Raw genomic sequence first — 19,133 nt, forward strand, 5'->3', positions numbered from 1 at the left:
TCAGAGAAAGTCCAGGTGACTTGTCATTACATTTCATGAACTCGGCTTTAATACTTTGGGGGAACCTAGTACAGATGTGATGAACGGTACATGACGGCAGGACATAGCCCCACACCACCGATGCAGGCCCCTGTATTCTTCCCCAACCTGGACACTGCCCACTATGGGCTGTCATGAGTGTGTCCCTGTTCTGGGCACATGTGCATCCCTCCCACCCGCAGGTGTTTACAGCAAGGCCTGTCCATAGTCCTCATGACTTTCTGTTTGTCATGTTTTTCTAGTGCTGATATCCCAACCTAAGGATGGTATTTATGCTTTTCCTACAACTTGATGATCTCCTAGGTAGACGGAGTTGGCGGCGAAAGGGGACAGTTGCTGGGAAGGCCTGTTTCGGAAGCCGAGGTCCCTGCCTGGCTGCTGGGAACGTGGTGAAAGTGGCACGCTGGCAGCCTAGATGCCTTGGCAGTGGGCAGTAGCCTGGAGAACATCTAGGAAAGGCCTCAGTGTGTTAGGAAGGTCTTGATTTCCAGGGTGGGGAGTTCTGCCCTACAGGGACCCCTTCTTCTCTTGTCACAGAGAATTCAGCCACGGTTCAAGCTGCCCACCTTCCTTTATTCTTTGTGAGTCCTGTTTGGCAAATTTTTTTTTTTTTATGTGAACCAGTTTTAAAGGCTTCATAGAATTTGTGACAATATTGCTTTTGTTTTATGTTTTTGTTTTTGTTTTTTTTTGGCCACGAGGCCTGTAGGATCTTAACTCCCTGACCTGGGTTGCAACCTGCACCTCCTGCATTGGAAGGTGAAGTCTTAACCACTGATCTCCAGGGAGGTCCCCTGCTTGGCAAATTGAGACTGGCCTTTAGAATGTGACATATCTCTACTATGCCTCCTCCTCCAGAACATGCCGCCCAACTTCCGTATCTGGCTGCTGGGCTACAGCTGGGCCATGTGGAGCCACTGTGTAGAGACGTGTTCCCTGCTCTGGGAGGGAGCGGCCAGGCTGGGGCTCCAGACTCTGGAGCAGAGTTGGGTTACCCCCAGCCTCCCTTGGCCTGGCGGCTGCTCTGACAGCCTTCCAGCCAGCGTTGCTCAGTGGCCTTGACGGGGCAGTGAGGGAGCTGAGAGATGGACCAGGTTTTAACTTTCCTAAGACTGTCATACTTTGTCTTTTCTCAGTTTTCTCAGAAAACGTTGAGATAGCCAGTGGCACGTCTCTCCCCTCCATCTAGGACAGGCTTCTGGCCTCTCTAGCCTGAGGACTTCTTCCATGTACTGACTTTGCCTTATAAACTGGCCAATTGTAATTTAGAGAATTTTTTTTTAAGATTTTGTAAACCAAAACCAGTTCTGATGGCTACAAAGTTTTACTGATTTTTGTTCAGTTATTTCTGGGTTTACTCTCTTATGCTCTTCCTTTCTCCTTGGACTATTTTACCATATGGGTATGAAAATAGGCAGTACATTATAAAATGACTTAAGAACATCTACTCTTTAAGATGTTATTTTTACAACTCCTTTTAGTAGACAGGTCAGTGGATGTATTGTGGGTCTTTATGTTGTGTGTGTATCAGCAGTCTCAGTAATAAGAAGTCACCTAGACAGTATTTTTCCCTAAAGCTGGAGACTCTGCCTGGGATATATCATCAAATATGTTGGGATTTGTTTGATCAATTCTTGATTGTTGATTGTTTCTTCTCCTCCTCCTCATTATTATTATTTTTATTATCATCAGCAATCATTTATTCAGTCCCTAATAAATGCTGGGCACTTATTTGGAGTTTATTTCTCATCCTTCCAGTGGCCCTGAAAGATAGGTGATGTTATCCCAAGTTCCTTACCCAGGAAACTGAGGTAACTTACTTAAGTTCACGTAGGTAGCATGTGGCAGAATCAGTATTGACTCCGTTCTTATGTGATTCCAGCATCTGCACGCTTTCCATTACATTAGAGGCGCTTGGGTTTTTCCACTGAAGTTCTCTGAATGCAGAGGAAATCAATACATAATGCCCGGGGTCTAGGCCCTTTGTAGCTAGAAGCAGCCAGCAGCAAGCTCAGATTTCTTTGAAGTTGCATGCTTTAATCTTTAAAATGTATGCAAATTTAGCTTTCTGCTCCATAATATAAAAGTATAAAAGTAGTCCTTTCAACTACTTGACATAGAATAAAATTTAAGCTCTAGGAAGAGCTTCTGTTAACCCCTGTCACATCCCCTCTTGTGCTGCTGGGTGCTACACTGGGGGTCTGTACACCTCACTTGGAGAAGGTCAGCATTGCACTATGATGCATCTTAGTTAAATTCTTAGTTCTTCCGGTTCTGTTGGTAACTTGTCATTTGGCCAGTCTACAACCATAGATGTCTAACAGAGAACAGAATCCTTTTTTTTTTTTTTTTTCCTTTTTTTAAAATTTGGAGAATAGTTGATTTACAATGTTGTATTAGTTTATGCTATGCAGAAAAGTGAATCCATTATATGTATACATATATCCACTCTTTTTTAGATTCTTATCCCATATAGGCCATTACAGAGTATTGAGTAGCATTTCCTATCCTCTACAGTAAGTCCTTATTAGTGATCTATTTTATATATAGTGGTACGTATGTGTCAGTCCCAAATCTCCCAATTTATTCCTCTCCCCCCAACACTTCATAGGCAAATCCTAATTTGGTCTTTGTTGATTTCTTCATAGAAGAAGAAATTCCTTCTCTGAACAGCATCTTTCTGGCTAGGAGTTTAAAGATTATTTAATCTTATGGTTTGCAGACTTTACAGAAGCAAAAGTCATCTTTCAAATGAAATAACTCTTGGAACTCTAAATTCTGTATCAGCTAAAAGTGAAGACACTCAAGTTGCCATAGGAGCTGAAGGCCCTGCTTATATGCTTCCTTGCCTGAGGGTCCTCCAGGAGCTCAGGGTTCTGCAGAAGTAGGTTTTAAACCCCATTTCACCTATGCTTCACCCTCCACCTCTGGCAGTCACCAGTCTAGTCTCCGTACCTATGAGTTTGCATTTTTTATATTCATATATTTTGGATATTAACCCCTTATCAGATACATCATTTGTAAACATTTTCTGCCATTTAATAGCTTGCCTTTTCATTTTTTGGTTATTTCCTTTGCCGTGCAAATACTTTTCAGTTTGATGTAGTCCCACTTACTGACTTTTGCTTTGGTTGCCTTTGCATTTGGTGTTAAATCCAAAAAAACGCTGCCAAGACCAATGTCAAGGAGCCTACAGCCTATGATTTCTTCCAGGAGTTTTATGGTTTCAGGTCTTGTGTTTGAGACTTCCATCCACTTTGAATTAACTTTTGTGGAAGATTGTGGTCCAGCTTCATTCTTTTGCAAGTGGCTGTCCAGTTTGCCCGACACCATTTATTGAGGAGTCTGTCCTTTCCCCACTGTATATTCTTGGCTCCTTTGTTGTAAATTAAGTGGCCATGTATGTATGCCAGGGTTTATTTTTGGGCACTCTTTTCTGTTCCATTCATCTATGTATCTAATAAGTTATTTATAAGTTCAATTCAGCAATGACATATATAAAGCAATTAGACATTTGAACCTGACTGGATATTATGGAGATGTTACATTTCTTAGTTGAAATAGTGGTGTTATGGTTTTGTTTTGGGGGAAAAAAGAATCCTTATCTTTTAGAGATTCCTATTGAAATATATGTGGATTAAATGATATGATATCTGGAATTGCTTCAAAATAACTCTGGAAGGGGCAAGTGGATAGGATTGTTGATGAAATAACATTAGTCATGAGTTAACAGTTATTGAGGCTGTATGTTAAATATGTGGTGTGAGATTCTATTTTTATATATGTATGAAAATTTCCATTCACATTCCGAAAATCAACAGATATATATTAATTTTCTATTATGTGTAAGACAGAGTACCCTGTGCTGTTGTAGGAGATTGAGGCTTTATAAGTGCAAAGGGCCTTGTCTGCCCATTCTCTGCAGTGAGCCCAGTGTCTAGGGCACAGTGAGGACACAGTAGGTGCTCAGCGCGTCTACACGCTGAAACTCAGCCCGCACTCGAGGCTCCCTGGACAGCTGCTCTGCTTTCCCTCCCCAGGAGTGACAGCTCTGGTAACACGCTCCATGAGCAAACCCTAGACCCCATGCTATGGAGCTGAAGGAAGGCAGAGTCCTGTTCATTTGGCAGTCAGGAAGGTGCTTCTGTGGAGTTCATGGAAATTGATTTCAAGGTACCCGAGACAAATGCATTTGCTGCATCCAAAACAACATTTCTAAGCAAAGCAAAATTGCTCCTTTAATTTAACATGAATTATTTCTTTCAGGAGCCTGTTAATGGAGTTGCTAACAGTGAGAGGAATACCTCAAAAGATTGTGGCGGGTCATAGAACCTTCTTAGAATATAACCTAGCCCCCATCTGCTCTCTCTGAGCCTGTTTTTTTCAGAGTCCAGCATAACATTGTGCCCAGAAATGTGCTTTGCTCCGTGCTTTCTCATGAGGAAGAAGAGTAGATGGTCTCATAAGAAAAAGGAAAAGCAGAACGAGGAAATTATCAAAAGGAAATGTCAGGAATTCAGGGTGATGGATTGGTCCCATGGGTATGTTTGAGTGATTAGTTAACTCAGAGGCAGAGAAAAATCATGATTTTGAATGTCTGCATGCAGGTGTTAGTATAGTTGCCTCAGAAGGAGAAGAAAAAAGGATTAAAAAAAAAAAGCTAGTCACATCTTGACTAGAAGAAGGCTCTTTTGAGAACTCATCAATGTTACATTACAAACACCATTCAAATCTACCAAATGGGCCAGATGGCTGCTCAAACACTGCGTGCTGCCAGCTGCCCATTGCTACAGATGAAGTCTTTTCTGCTGACGTTTGTGTAACCCACAAGCACATTATGAAGTGTTGATTCTTTTGATGCTGTTTAACATTTATGTGCCATCATAATTATAAACCATAAATATACATGACACCATGCAACAAATAAAATTGCCCAGCTTTCATTCTGCAAGGGGAGGAGGCTGTATTTATTACCTGAGAAGAGAGGATGTCTCACACTCATATTCCATTCTTCGTAAATGTCACTTCTCTCTCACTGGGTGCTTGATCTGCTTGCTGTATGCTCACCAAGCCTTATTCCTTCAAAACAGCCCAGACTCCCGGTGCTAATATATATATCGCTGAGCCTCAGGTTTTAAAGCACGTCTGGACCAAAAGTCAGAGGGAGAAAATTCAGAAGGACGCAAATAGTTCTAAATGAAGCCAAACTATTCTATTTGACAACATACCACAGGTTCTTCGGAGGTCACATAACGGGCAGGTGTACGGTGTAAAAGGAAGCTGGCAAATGGTAGTGAATCAGCTTCTTTCACATCAGACACTTTCTAGAGATGCATTTCTTTTTGCTTTGAAAGACAGCCAATTGAGTACCATTCACCTGTTAGGAAGGTGGCGCTTTTACTTGTATCTGCATCTATAAAAACCAAATGTCTTTTTCCTCCACAAAAACCTGAGCCCATGTTTGGGAGAGTGAGAAGTCAGGCAGGAGGTGGAGGGGAGGGTAAAAGCCCACGCTGTCTGGTTAATCAATCACAAACACGTGAAGGAGTGGGCTACAATAGAACCCCCTCCCTAGGCCGGGGCACTATCAGTCTCATCCGGGAAGACCTCTTTAGAACACAGCATTTTTATTTTAGGCCACAGAGCCCAGACAGCACGCTTCATGGCTCTATAAATACAAGACTCAGATGCTTACTGACATCCAGCTTTTCTTCTTTTTAACATGTAAACACATGAATGCTCAAAGTGAGTAAATATCTGTGCACTGAGTTTACAATCTTGTCTTTCAGAAATATCGACAGTACATGGCAGGACTTCTGGCTCCTCCTTATGGTGTTATGGAAACGGGCTCTAACAATGACAGTAAGTGAAAAATATGAACACTTGTATCTAAAAATTTGTCATGCGGTATGTGTTTTCATGTGACCAAAAAAATATGTCCAACACCAGCTTGACAGAATAAGTCTCCAGACTCATTTGTGGATAAACAGACCCGCCAGCCCACTCTTGGGTTATTTTAAAAAATTGTTCCTACAGTATAATTATGTGGCCTTAGCTGATAGAGGGAGGTTTGCTCTGGTGCTAGTTGGAACTTCAGCATGCTTTCTCAAAGGACCTTCATCTTAAAGCATGGTTTGGGGTCCCTTTTAAAAATGGGATTCATGAATGGTGTTTTCTCAGTCACATGTAGACACCTGAGTGCCCCACCTCTTGCTTATTTTGATGCTGTTAAAGCAGCATGAATCATTCTTTATTCTTCTTAAACCATGCTCTCTTCAAATTCCGAGCCTTTTGTAGGAGACTGGTCTCTGGCTGCTCATAAAGGAAGTTTTTCTCTGTGATACTCTTTCCTAATGGGTGCCCACTAGACTCAAAGTAATTCTGTGTCCTGAGTCTATCTGTTCACACATGTTGGAAACATCTTTTTAGCACTCAGTACTATCCCTGGGAGTTGCTTGTTGAGGCTCTGGGTCCCTTGACTTGGCTCTTATCCATGTATGTGTGACAAGGCAGCAAGCCCTGGGGTTTCTGATGCTGTAGCACTTCAACGCTGACACTGATGGATCAAGCAGTGCTTCCACTGCAAGCATCTCAGAGCCAGAGTCACCCTTCATGTCTTCCTGAATACCTCCTTGAATTCCCACTCTCTCGCTCAAACTGATCACTGTCTACAGGTGACTCTTCTCACTTGATCAGGATCTGAAGTGAGCTCCCTTTCCCTCTGTTTCATGTTCCTGGGCAGCCTGTGCCTCCTCCTTCTCAGTTTCTCTTCTGTCCTTGGAGAGGTGGATGTCGGAGGACAGGTCTTTCTTTCCTTTTATTTCTTCTTCTGTTCTTGATTTTTCTCTTCTGGCTGATCTAGGGATGATCAGTAACCAAGTTGGAAATCCCAGTTGTGCTGTTTCCTAGGTGTGTGGCTTCTGGCAAGGCACTTAATGTCTCTGTGCCTCAGTTTCCTTATAGGATTGTTTTGAAGACTGAAAGAAGCGCACGCATCGAATGTTTAGAAGGATGCATGCATGTATGCATGCTCAATCACTTCCAAGTCTTTGCAACCCCATGATTTGTAGCCTACCAGGCTCCTCTATCCGTGGGATTTTCCCAGCAAGAATACAGGAATGGGTTGCTATTTCCTCCTCCAGGGCATCTTCCCGACCCAGGGATCAAACCCACATCTCCTGTTTCAGTGGGCAGATTTTTAACACCGCCCCACCTGGGAATCTCCATTTAGAAGGGCACTGGGCGTATAATAAGAACCCAAATGATGTGAGCTACTATTTTCTCAACACCAGTGACTCTTTAACCCCTCAAAGTCTGACTTCCAACTCAAACCATCTAAATTGTCCAGTGCCCAAGCAATAACCAGACTGTCACTACTATTCCCCATTCTCTGTGACTGAGTAAGCGTTTCCACGTTCAGTCTCCATTCTCCCTCGGGTCCCATGCATGCTCCACTGAGTTACCTTGGTTTTCTCATGTCTCTCTGGCCACTTGTATTCTTGTCTCTTTCATAGGTACTTCTCCCCTTCATCTGGAAATTCAGTTACTACTCGAGTCCAGCCTTGGCTGTTTTTCTTTTTTTTTCTCTATACTCTCTCCTCTATTGTTGCATCCCTTCTTGCAACTGATACAAATCCTTCCTGAAACCAGTACCTCCATTTGAGTCTTACAAAAGGCAGCCTAACTTTCCAAATGACTGCTGGTTTTCTTTCCACCAGGTCATCCTGCTGGTCTCATGCACTCACAGTGTCGATAATGGAGCACATGGTGATTCCCACAAACCATCCTTCTGCTGAAAGCCTATTTCCATTCATAACCACTGTCCTCCCATACCAGGTGCTAGGCCTCCGCTGTTTGGAGCCCCCCCCTTCTCTCAGCCCCACCTACTTAGGTTAATCACTCGTCCATCCCTTGCTCCTTCCTCTAAGTGCTCATACTCTTTCCTTTCTCTCCCTGCTGCAGCCCCCTGGCTGAGGGCCTCATCACCCTTGACCTGAGAGCAAAGATGGCTCAGTGGCTATGAATCTTCATTATTTCACCCTTGGTTTACCCTATACCTGACTTACACAGAACTTTTTCAATTTACTTTTTATTATGACAAATTTCAAACATACAGGATGATACAGTTAACACCTGCATTTTCATCACTTTGATTTAATTAATATTAAACTTTAATACTTGAATGTGATTATTATTAACTTGATAGGTATTTTCATACAATCATTTTGCCATATTTTCTTCTTCTAGTCATATATATACATTTCAGCAGACATTTTTGAAAATGTAGACTTTTCCATGCAAAAACAACACCATTATCACACCCAGTTGCTAGTGTGATTTTCCTTAATAACAGCCCCCACTGAGTCCAAGTCCAAATTTCCCCAACAGAATGTCTTTGGACTTCAATCAAGGACCCATGTCATTGTCTCCAGTTTCTATATCTTAAATGTCTTTTAATTTTGAAAAGTCCCTTCCTTTCTTTTTCTTGTTCATATCACTCTGTTGCTCCGAACCTTTAATGATGGTCCACTGCCAGTCATAGAAAGTGAAATTCTAAGACTGCTAATGCCTTAGCCCAACTTTCAGGTTCCTACATGGCCTGAGATCACCTTTTCAATATTATTTCTCTATAGATACCCTAATTTCTATCCACTCCAATATGATGATTTGTACAACTGCATTTGTCTTATTAAACCTCCTAGAAAGTAAGCTTCTGTTACAACCCTGTATCTCCTCATTCTGTCAAATCTAGTCTTTTCAAGTGGTTGTTGGATGGGTGGAGGGATAAATGGCTAGATGGATTCAAGATGAATTTCTGAGTGCTGACATTGGGATACCCTTATGCTTTCTGAGAGATCGGGGAAGTGATGGCAAACATGTTCACTAATACTCTCTGCTTGAGAGAACAACCCTCTTCATCCCCTTGTTTTCTGTCAGAACTTTAATGTCCTGATACTATCCCAGTTTGGGGGTCAAAGTTTAATTAGGGTATGTTTCCCAGTAATCTATTCCTTTCTTCCCTCTCCTACTGCTGCCTATTAGGATGGGCGCTTGGTGCTTTTAATGCCAATATTTTAAGTCCTGTGTGGCTCCTTATTAAAAACATTGAGTGAATGAGTGTTAGTTGCTCAGTTCTGTCTGACTCTTTGTGACCCCATGGACTGTAGCCCACCAGTCTCCTCTGTCCATGGAATTCTCCAGGCCAGAATCTGGAGTGGGTAGCTGCTCCCTTCTGCAGGGGAATCTTCCCAACCCAGGGATCGAACCCAGGTCTCCCACCTTGCAGGCAGATTCTTTACCATCTGAGCCAATGTTTATAAATGAGTGAGTGGATGAATGATTAACTTATTTGCTAAGAAGATTGAGACATCCCTGGAAACAGCCATTGCTCTGCTCACATCTGACTTGAAAGTAGCAAGAGTTGACTGTGCCCAAAATAAAAATTGTGTGCTGGCGGTTTTTATGTGCAACTTAACCCCAAGCTCAGATCCCTGGAATGGTGTGAGGTGGTTTGCCTTGTAAAAATATAACAATTGCAACTTAAGAGTTTGACGTGTTTTTCTAAAATTCTGAGTGTTCTGGTGCTCAAGACAGAGAATTAGTTGCTCGCATGGTGTAAAATAAGCAGGGATGAATTTTTACCTCTAGGAGAGTAAAGCATATGGTAGAAGAGCAAAATAAGCATGAGATTTTGTTGTCTGGCACATAGCCCTGCTCTGATTCATTGATTTGTTTATGTTACAGATTTTGGTAGGTGCTGCTATTTTTCCAAGCAGCGTTATGTACATTTTTATGGAAAGACAAATTGAAAACATCAAATTTTTACTTAGTTTGATTCAGCAAGGGATTTAATTTCCATTTTACAAGCTGATCTTCTAACTCATGTTCTTTCTCTCTTTCCTCTTCTAGGGATTCCTGACAAGGAGAACGTGAGTAACTACTCTCTCTCTCTGCCTAATTTCTAAAAACTGTCATAAGGTAAAAAAAATAATTGTGGTAACCCTATCAACAAAGAGAGCTCTTTATCCATATTCAAAAAAATCATAAATATTTTCTAATCTTATTCTGGCATCTTTGGGTGAGTCACTGTGAAATATGAAGTGGAGAAGGTCAATGGCTTTGACATAGTCAACACATGTCCTTGATATTAACTAGTACGAAGAAAGGTTATCCTAGGGGCAAACATTGCTAAGTGTTTTGTTTCTCCCATGATGCATACATGACAGTAGAACAAATCACTAGTTTAATGGCACATAGAAAATAAACTGTTTTTCCTTAATAGGAATATAAAATATGAAATTTGAGGCCAGTTGATTGTATAAATGCACCCAAATACATTAGAGTTAATGTTTCTCTTTGGAAGTCGAAAATGATGAATTATCTAATTAGTTAGGGCAAACAGGTAAGAGACTGGGTGGTTTAGGATAAACCTTTTACCAAGAAACAGTGCCAAGTACTCCTTCTAAGGCTGGTAGTGGTATAGTTGCATTGTCTTTGCATGCAAATAATAATATTAATGATATTAACTGGAATCTAAATTGAGACAACAATGTGGAAGGGTTAATATGGAGGTGTATAATGATTAATCTGAAGTGGTGCTTGATGGTTCTGGGATGTATCAACTTACTGAGTACCTGGGTTGCTGTACCCGGGGGCAGTGTTACAGAACTATCACCCTTTTCTATTTTTTCCCCTGCTTTTTGTCCTGTGTCTGTGGTAACTTCAGACTATTTCTGTACTCCTTTTCAGAGGTCTGACTCTAGCTTTCTTTAGGTCTTCCTGTTTTCATAATGTTGGTTTTAAAGGGCTGGTGGGGAATTCTGACCCACTGCTGTACCACCACAAACTTGGGTTCAAGACCTAGCAATGTCGCTTCAAATGTCACATCAAATCCTCATTGGTTGGGTTCAGCAGAGGACTTCAGTTCCTAGTTGTGGGGCTTTGTGCAAGCCTCTTGACTTCTCTAAATATCCTTGCCTCGTCTTTAAAATATGGATATTGGTTGTGATTATCTTAAGAGGCCATGATGAATATTAAATATGATAATCTGTGGCAAGTTTAGAGATTCATACAGTAGAGCTCAGTAAATGTGAAGACTGTTATAATAATTATTTTATCAAGTCTTATATCATTTACTACCTATTTTTTCTCCTCTGAAAAATATCCTACCCTTTACATCTTATGGCTCTCCTTAACCTTGAAAGACATTTGGTCCTGTTGAAAGCATCCATGGAGACATTTGGTCCATGCCAAAAAGACCTTGTTATTTGTCCTTTCCAAAATCACTTGTCATGGACCAAATATGCTTATGTGCTTTTTTGGATATAACCAAATTTCAAGGACCTTTTGATGTGGACCAAGTGTCCACAGGACATCTTTGACATAAACAAATGTTTCCTCAGTTCAGTTCAGTTGCTCAGTTGTGTCTGACTCTTTGCGACCCCATGATCGCAGCACGCCAGGCCTCCCTGTCCATCACCAACCCCCGGAGTTTACTCAAACTCATCTCCATCGAGTCTGTGATGCCATCCAGCCATCTCATCCTCTGTCATCCTCTTCTCCTCCTGCCCCCAATCCCTCCCAGCATCAGCGTCTTTTCCAATGAGTCAACTCTTCGCATGAGGTGGCCAAAGTATTGGAGTTTCAGCTTCAGCATCAGTCCTTACAATGAACACCCAGGACTGATCTCCTTTAGGATGGACTGGTTGGATCTCCTTGCAGTCCAAGGGACTCTCAAGAGTCTTCGCCAACACCACAGTTCAAAAGCATCAATTTTTTGGTGCTCAGCTTTCTTCACAGTCCAACTCTCACATCCATACATGACCACTGGAAAAACCATAGCCTTGACTAGATGGACCTTTGTTGGCAAAGTAATGTCTCTGCTTTTTAATATGCTCTCTAGGTTGGTCATAACTTTCCTTCCAAGGAGTAAGTGTCTTTTAATTTCATGGCTGCAATCACCATCTGCAGTGATTTTGGAGCCCCCCAAAATAAAGTCTGACACTGTTTCCACTGTTTCCCCATCTATTGCCCAAGAAGTGATGGGACCAGATGCCATGATCTTAGTTTTCTGAATGTTGAGCTTTAAGCCAACTTTTTCACTCTCCTCTTTCACTTTCATCAAGAGGCTTTCTAGTTCTTCTGCACTTTCTGCCATAAGGGTGGTGTCATCTGCATATCTGAGGTTATTGACATTTCTCCCGGCCATCTTGATTCCAGCTTGTGCTTCTTCCAGCACAGCGTTTCTCATGATGTACTCTGCATATAAGTTAAATAAGCAGGTGACAATATACAGCCTTGACATACTCCTTTTCCTATTTGGAACCAGTCTGTTGTTCCATGTCCAGTTTTAACTGTTGCCTCCTGACCTGCAAATAGGTTTCTCAAGAGGTGGGTCAGGTGGCCTGGTATTCCCATCTCTTTCAGAATTTTCCGCAGTTTATTGTGATCCACACAGTCAAAGGCTTTGGCATAGTCAATAAAGCAGAAATAGTTGTTTTTCTGGAACTCTCTTTCTTTTTTGATGATCCAGCAGATGTTGGCAATTTGATCTCTGGTTCCTCTGCCTTTTCTAAAACCAGCTTGAACATCTACCCCTTCTTAAAATACCTTTGTTCAGTGAACCTTTGTACTGGTATTTTGCTATTAAAAATATATCTTTGCATATTGAGTAAAGCTTTAGGTTCATGGAGAGTCTAAAAAATAACCTTTAGACTCTAAAGTAATTGAACTTGGCATCATTTTGGACATGGATATTCCAAAGCACATTGTAACAAATAATATGTGGATAATGAGCTAAATAACGATGCTAAAAGGGCCTGGTGCTTCCCCATCAAGGAACGTTCGGTGGTGTGGAGAGCACACCCAGAATGGCCAGGCCCTAGGAGGTCTCAAATATTCTAATCTTCAAAAGGAAGCTCAGTCTCTCTTAGACACCCAGTGACCTTTAGGTTGGACCTCCCTGCAGTGGGACAACAGACAGCGTTCTAAGTAGAGAGCCTACCAGCTGTCACATAGCTCTCTTCATGACAAAAGAAGAATTTGAAGTTCACAGAAAGTCAGATACAAGGACTTTAACAGCATCTTGCCCTCAAAGATTTAAGGGGCTGGCCAGGCTCTCTGCCCAGTAACTAGTCATCATACATGCTTATTTGTATTTGTTTGGGTCATTCTATGTCAAATTCTCTAGTAAAAGGAAGCATACTTTTTCTCTATCAGTAAGTAGAGTGGATAGAATGTCACTGCTTGTTATTCAGAAAGCTCGCCAATGCCATCAGTCAAAATAAAGCAAATAAGATGAAAGACATTCATGAGTAGGGTTGAAGTTCTAGAAAGATAAAAGGAAGCCTAAGAGCCTTAAAGTAGTGTTAATTGAATTACTTCCTTTATAAGAGACAAGTTGTGTTCCGATGATTTCTTTTATCCTTTACCTTCTTTACATGCAGAGCAATATTATAGACCCTTTATGTTTCTCTAATAGCAATAATATGCCTGTGGACTGAAACAAAAGCACTTAGGCTATTGTCTCAGTGTCCAAACAGATTCTTTGTGTACAGAATGTATTCTTTTTTCTAGCTCCTGCTCTTGATTTTTTTAATCACCATGTTTAACTTCTAATCCAATATCAGACATCAGTAAGTGGTGTTTTGAGCTGCCTTACCAACTGTATTTTATTTTTGGACCCAGGCTTACCTTTCATAAAAAGAACTTTCTTTTCATAAGTTGCACTTTTCATAGAAATAAATAGGCTGACAGCTAACCTGCTGGATTATTTTGCTTACTACTTACTGTAATTGATAGGAACATCATTCAACTTTAGGTCACACCAGATACTGGAACCTGTAAAATAATTGATAACAGTATTAGAAAAATGACCATTGAACTAATAAAGCAAGGAAACCATTTTGGCGTGGTTGCAGTTGTTTGAGGCCTTTGGTTTTATAGATTCTTCTCTTTGATCTGTTTAAGTTTTCTTTTTTTCTGTCTCCTGTAAGTGCCATACCTGACTGACCATGTTTAACACAGAAGGTAAAAATAATCACAATGAAAAGAAAGCTTTCTAGTTGAATGTTAGGGTTGCCCTTTGAAGAAATGAGCTTATCTATAATATTTTCTGCTTAGATAGACTTTGTTGCTTATTGTGCTCCATTCTTTTGAGAGGCAACTGCTAAGGAGTTTTGTAGTTTTAGAAAGTTATACATTTCTTCCTCAGTATGGAAGGAGCCAGAAAATAGACTCAGGGGGATATTAAGAAAAAATGCCATTTCTGATTTACAAACATCTTGTTTCTAAAAGGATCGTTTGAGATCTTCGTATTTTAGGCAGTGTGATTAGCAAGCTTCTTGTGAAGTATGCAAGGATACTTTCCCAACACAAAGCACTATCAGCTCAGAGCCCAAGAATTTCCCAAGGCCTGGAAGAAGTGATGCCAGCAGTTAATAACAAGCAAGCCTGGGGGTCTTGCAAAACTATTTGGTAGGTCTTTTTTTAAGAAGATTAGTTAAGCTTCCCAAACTTAAAAAAAAGATCATGGGTTATTTATATGAAGAATAATTTTGGAAATTATTATAAAGACGTAAGCTTTTAAATGGCAAATGGTAAGGACATAGTTTACGTGCTTTGTGAAAATTCTCATTAAGGAGAGGGCAGTAGAAGAATAAATAGCAAGTAACTATTAGGGTCAATAGGTTAGCAAGTTTAGGAATTTTTAGGGACTATAATAACATCTCTATTGTTGCTCTTCTACAAGGTTAGAGAAAGCAAATCAGAGTGTTTTCCACCAATTAAATCTTATTTTAGCATGATAGATTGGCTGTGATTCTCAGCCAGATGAAGAAAAAGGAAATTGTGTTATTTTTATACAAACTTAAAACATATTTTAAAAAAAATTTTAAAACTCCATAGAGAATTCCCTGGTGGTCCAGTGGTTAAGACTTCATGTTCCAATGCAGGGGTATAGGTTAGGTCCCTGTTCAGGGAACTGAGATCCCGCATGCCTTACAGCCAAAAATCAAAACATAAAATGAACAATATTGTAACAAATTCAATAAAGACTTTAAAAATGGTCCACATTAAAAAAAAAAATCTTTAAAAAATAAAGAAGATCCCATGTTGTTGCTGTTATTCAGTCACTAAGTCATGTCTGACTCTCTATGAACCCATGGACTGCAGCACGCCAGGCTTCCCTGTCCTTCACCATCTCCCGGAGCTTGCTCAAACTCATGTCCATTGAGTCAGTGATGCCATCCAACCATCTCTTCCTCTGTCATCCCCTTCTCCTCCTGCCTTCAGTCTTTCCCAGCATCAGGGTCTTTTCCAATGAGTCAGTTCTTCACATCAGGGGACCAAAGTATTGGAGCTTCAGCTTCAGCACCAGTCTTTCCAATGAATATTCAGGGTTGAATTTTTTTTAGGATTGACTGGTTTGATCTCCTTGTTGTCCAAGACCTTTCATCTCCAGCTTTCAAACTGAATTCAAACCAATGATATATGGTGGAATACAGTTTTAAAATTCTACTTTAAAACATACTAGTAGGCATGCAGAGCTTATCGGGACACCTTGGCCAGAGTTCACAGCTTTGCCCTAGGAGCCATGTCCCTCTCTTCTAGGGTGAGAATGGTTTAACCAGCGCCATCACACGCTGAAACAATACACATGTGACTAGCTGAGGGTGCGATGCTCTACACAGGAGAGCTAACCAACCAAATGCTGAAAGCAGGAAATCCCAAGCTGCTCATTTTCATTTTGAAGGACAAGTTGCTTATCACCAAAGTGAAGATTAGATTTAGCAGTGTTGCTGGCCCCAAACTATGCATTGTGCAGTGTCTACACACTCATTCCTTAGCTAGCCTATTAGGAAGCAGAGCTCAGTGAGCAAAGAATGGCTTTGCACCACCTCCTGGAAAAAACATCCTCTTAATGTCCAAGGTGGCAAGGACAACTTCAGCTCTTGGTCTCTGAAGAAATGTTTGTCCTTGTGTTTGTGAGTTATGTATTTTATGGGGCAGGAGGCCATTGCTCAATTTCTTTCTGCTGTTTATACCATCTCTTCCTCTCCTCATATAAAAGCTGGTCCATGTTTTTCTCTTTCTCTCTCTCTGTCTAGCTTCTGCAGTGGTATCCTGATTGAATTTTTTTTTCTCTTTTTTAATTTTATTGGAATAGAGTTGGTTTACCATGTTGTTAGTTTCAGGTGTACATCAAAGTGATTCAGTTATACATATATTCGTTCTTCTCCGATTCTTTTCTCTTAGACGTTATCACAGAATACAGAGTTCCTTATATACAGGGAACTATAGAGTGTCTATAGAGTAGGTCCTTGTTGGTTATCTATGTTATATGCAGTAGTTATGTGTGTGTTCATCCCTAGCTCCTGGTTTATCCCTCCCCCACCATGTTTCCCTATTGGTAAACGTGAGTGTGTTTTTGATATCTATAAGTCTATTTCTGATTGAATTTTTAAGATGATGTATAGTTGTCCTTCCTCTGCATAGTAAATAGTTAATGCAGGGAACTCTCTGATGATCTGATCTTCTGCTATCAGTTAAGCCATGTGTTTGTAATGTTCTCGCCGGTGTTCACAGGACTGGCTTGCTGTGAGTTTGCTTGATAAAAGGGTATCTTTTAGGGTGTATTGAGGTGACGGTTCCTTAATATATTTTAGACTTACTTTTATAATATTGTGAATGATATTTGGTGACTGATCCAGTGCTCTCACGTTAGTGTGTCTACATTTTCATGGAGCAGAACTTTTGAAGGCTGCAGTCACGCTACTGGTCTCCTAGGACTGCCACTGAGTTACACCGTGTAACGCTGCTTTGAATATGTTCTCGGTCTTTCTGTAATCAGAATTTGACTTGAGCAGATATCACAGAGAACCTGAGAAGTGTTTAATGGTTGAAAGTAATAATCATTAAAGAATAAGTAAATATCATAAAAGAAATGATATTCGCCAACCTCTCCAGCGGCGGGCCCCTGCCTGCTCTCCCTTTAATAAATGGCACAGCCTTGGGGGAGGCCGCTTGGTATTGGCTGTGCTGCTGAGAATTAGTTCCTCTCTCTGCTGGGTAAGGAGCATGATATCATGTTGATAGTAAGACACTACACTGCTGACTCCAGAGTTGTGGGTGAGTACATTGCTGTCTTCAGAAATATTTTATCCTGTGCTGTAGGCAATTATATTCATCACCAGTGAAGTGAAGTGAAATTGCTCAGTTGTGTTCAACTCTTTGCGACCCCTTGGACTGTAACCTACCAGGATCCTCCATCCATGGGATTTTCCAGGCAAGAGCACTGGAGCGGGGTGCCATTTCCTTCTCCAGGGGATCTTCCCCACCCAGGGATCAAACCCAGGTCTCCCGCATTGTAGGCAGATGCTTTACCCTAGTAACTGGGTGCTAATAGTGTGTTATCTCAGTTGACTGTGAGACTAAGATATATATATAGTATCGTTTGTTTGGTGTACTTGAATTTTTATTGTCCTTGTTTTGACAAACTGAAATCAAATTATTTGCAAAATATGTCTTAGGTTTAGGAGAGAAATTGTAGTGTTATCAGATTGGAAAAAGTAATCTAATGATTACAGATCATTTAGGAATTTGGATTCTTTTCTAATAATAATTTGGTATCAAACATGTTCCCCTGAGTTGATAATATTAAAATACTCTATAGTTCTCTTTCAGTTAGTTCAGTTCAGTCACTCAGTCATGCCTGACTCTTTGCAACCCCATGGACTGCGGCACGCCAGGCTTCCCTGTCCATCACCAACTCCTGGAGCTTACTCAAACTGATGTCCATTGAGTCGGTGATGCCATCCAACCATCTCATCCTCTGTTGTCCCCTTCTCCTCCTGCCCTCAATCTTTCCCAGCATCAGGGTCTTTTCCAATGAGTCAGCTCTTTGCATCAGGTAGCCAAAGTATTGGAGTTTCAGCTTCAACATCAGTCCTTCCAATGAACACCCAGGACTGATCTCCTTTAGCATGAACTGATTGGATCTCCTTGCTGTCCAAGGGACTCTCAAGAGTCTTTGCCAACACCACAGGTGAAAAGCATCAATTCTTAGGTGCTCAGCTTTCTTTATAGTCCAACTCTCACATCCATACATGACCACTGGAAAAACCATAGCCTTGACTAGACGGACCTTTGTTGGCTAAGTAGTGTCTCTGCTTTTTAATATGCTGTCTAGGTTGGTCATAACTTTTCTTCCAAGGAGCAAGCGTCTTTTAATTTCATGGCTGTAGTCACCATCTGCAGTGATTTTGGAGCCTAAGAAAATAAAGTCTATTACTGTTTCCATTTTTTCTCCATCTATTTGCCATGGAGTGATGGGGCTGGATGCCATGATCTTAGTTTTTTGAATGTTTTTTAAGCCAACTTTTTCACTCTCTTTCACTTTCATCAAGAGGCTCTTTAGTTCTTCCTCACTTTCTGCCATAAGGGTGGTGTCATCTGCATATCTGAGGTTATTGATATTTCTCCCAGCAATCTTAATTCCAGCTTGTGCTTCTTCCAGCCCAGCATTTCTCATGATGTACTCTGCATATAAGTTAAATAAACAGGATGACAGTATACAGGCTTGACGTACTCCTATCCCAATTTGGAACCAATCCGTTGTTTCATGTCTGGTTCTAACTGTTGCTTCTTGACCTGCGTACAGGTTTCTCATGAGGCAGGTAAGATGGTGTGGTATTCCTATCTCTTGAAGAATTTTCCACCATTTGTTGTGATCCACATAGTCAAAGGCTTTGGTGTAATCCATAAAGCAGAAGTAGATGTTTTTCTGGAACTCTGTTGCTTTTTTGATGATCCAATGGATGTTGGCAATCTGATCTCTGGTTCCTCTGCCTTTTCCAAATCCAGCTTGAACATCTGGAAGTTCATAGTTCACATACTGTTGAAGCCTGGCTTGGAGAATTTTGAGCATTACTTTGCTGGCATGTGAGATGAGTGCAATTGTGTGGTAGTTTCAGCATTCTTTGGGATTGCCTTTCTTTGGGATTGGAATGAAAACTGAACTTTTCCAGTCCTGTGGCCACTGCTGAGTTTTCCAGGTTTGCTGGCATATTGAGTGCAACACTTTCACAGCATCATCT

General features: G+C 41.0%; 1 protein-coding gene across 6 annotated transcripts in view; it reads left to right on the forward strand.

Moving 5' to 3' along the window:
- The window catches only part of RAPGEF4 (Rap guanine nucleotide exchange factor 4), a 315,877-nt gene that overhangs the window by 163,681 nt on the left and 133,063 nt on the right, over positions 1 to 19,133 (forward strand). For all 6 annotated transcript variants that reach the window (XM_043487630.1, XM_043487631.1, XM_043487637.1 and 3 more), the window contains 2 exons: positions 5,829 to 5,901; positions 9,949 to 9,968. In XM_043487630.1, coding sequence (XP_043343565.1) covers positions 5,829 to 5,901; positions 9,949 to 9,968 — 93 coding nt within the window. The remainder of the gene's footprint in view (positions 1 to 5,828; positions 5,902 to 9,948; positions 9,969 to 19,133) is intronic.

This window comes from Cervus canadensis, chromosome 15, assembly GCF_019320065.1.
Source record: "Cervus canadensis isolate Bull #8, Minnesota chromosome 15, ASM1932006v1, whole genome shotgun sequence".
Taxonomy (NCBI): domain Eukaryota; kingdom Metazoa; phylum Chordata; class Mammalia; order Artiodactyla; family Cervidae; genus Cervus; species Cervus canadensis.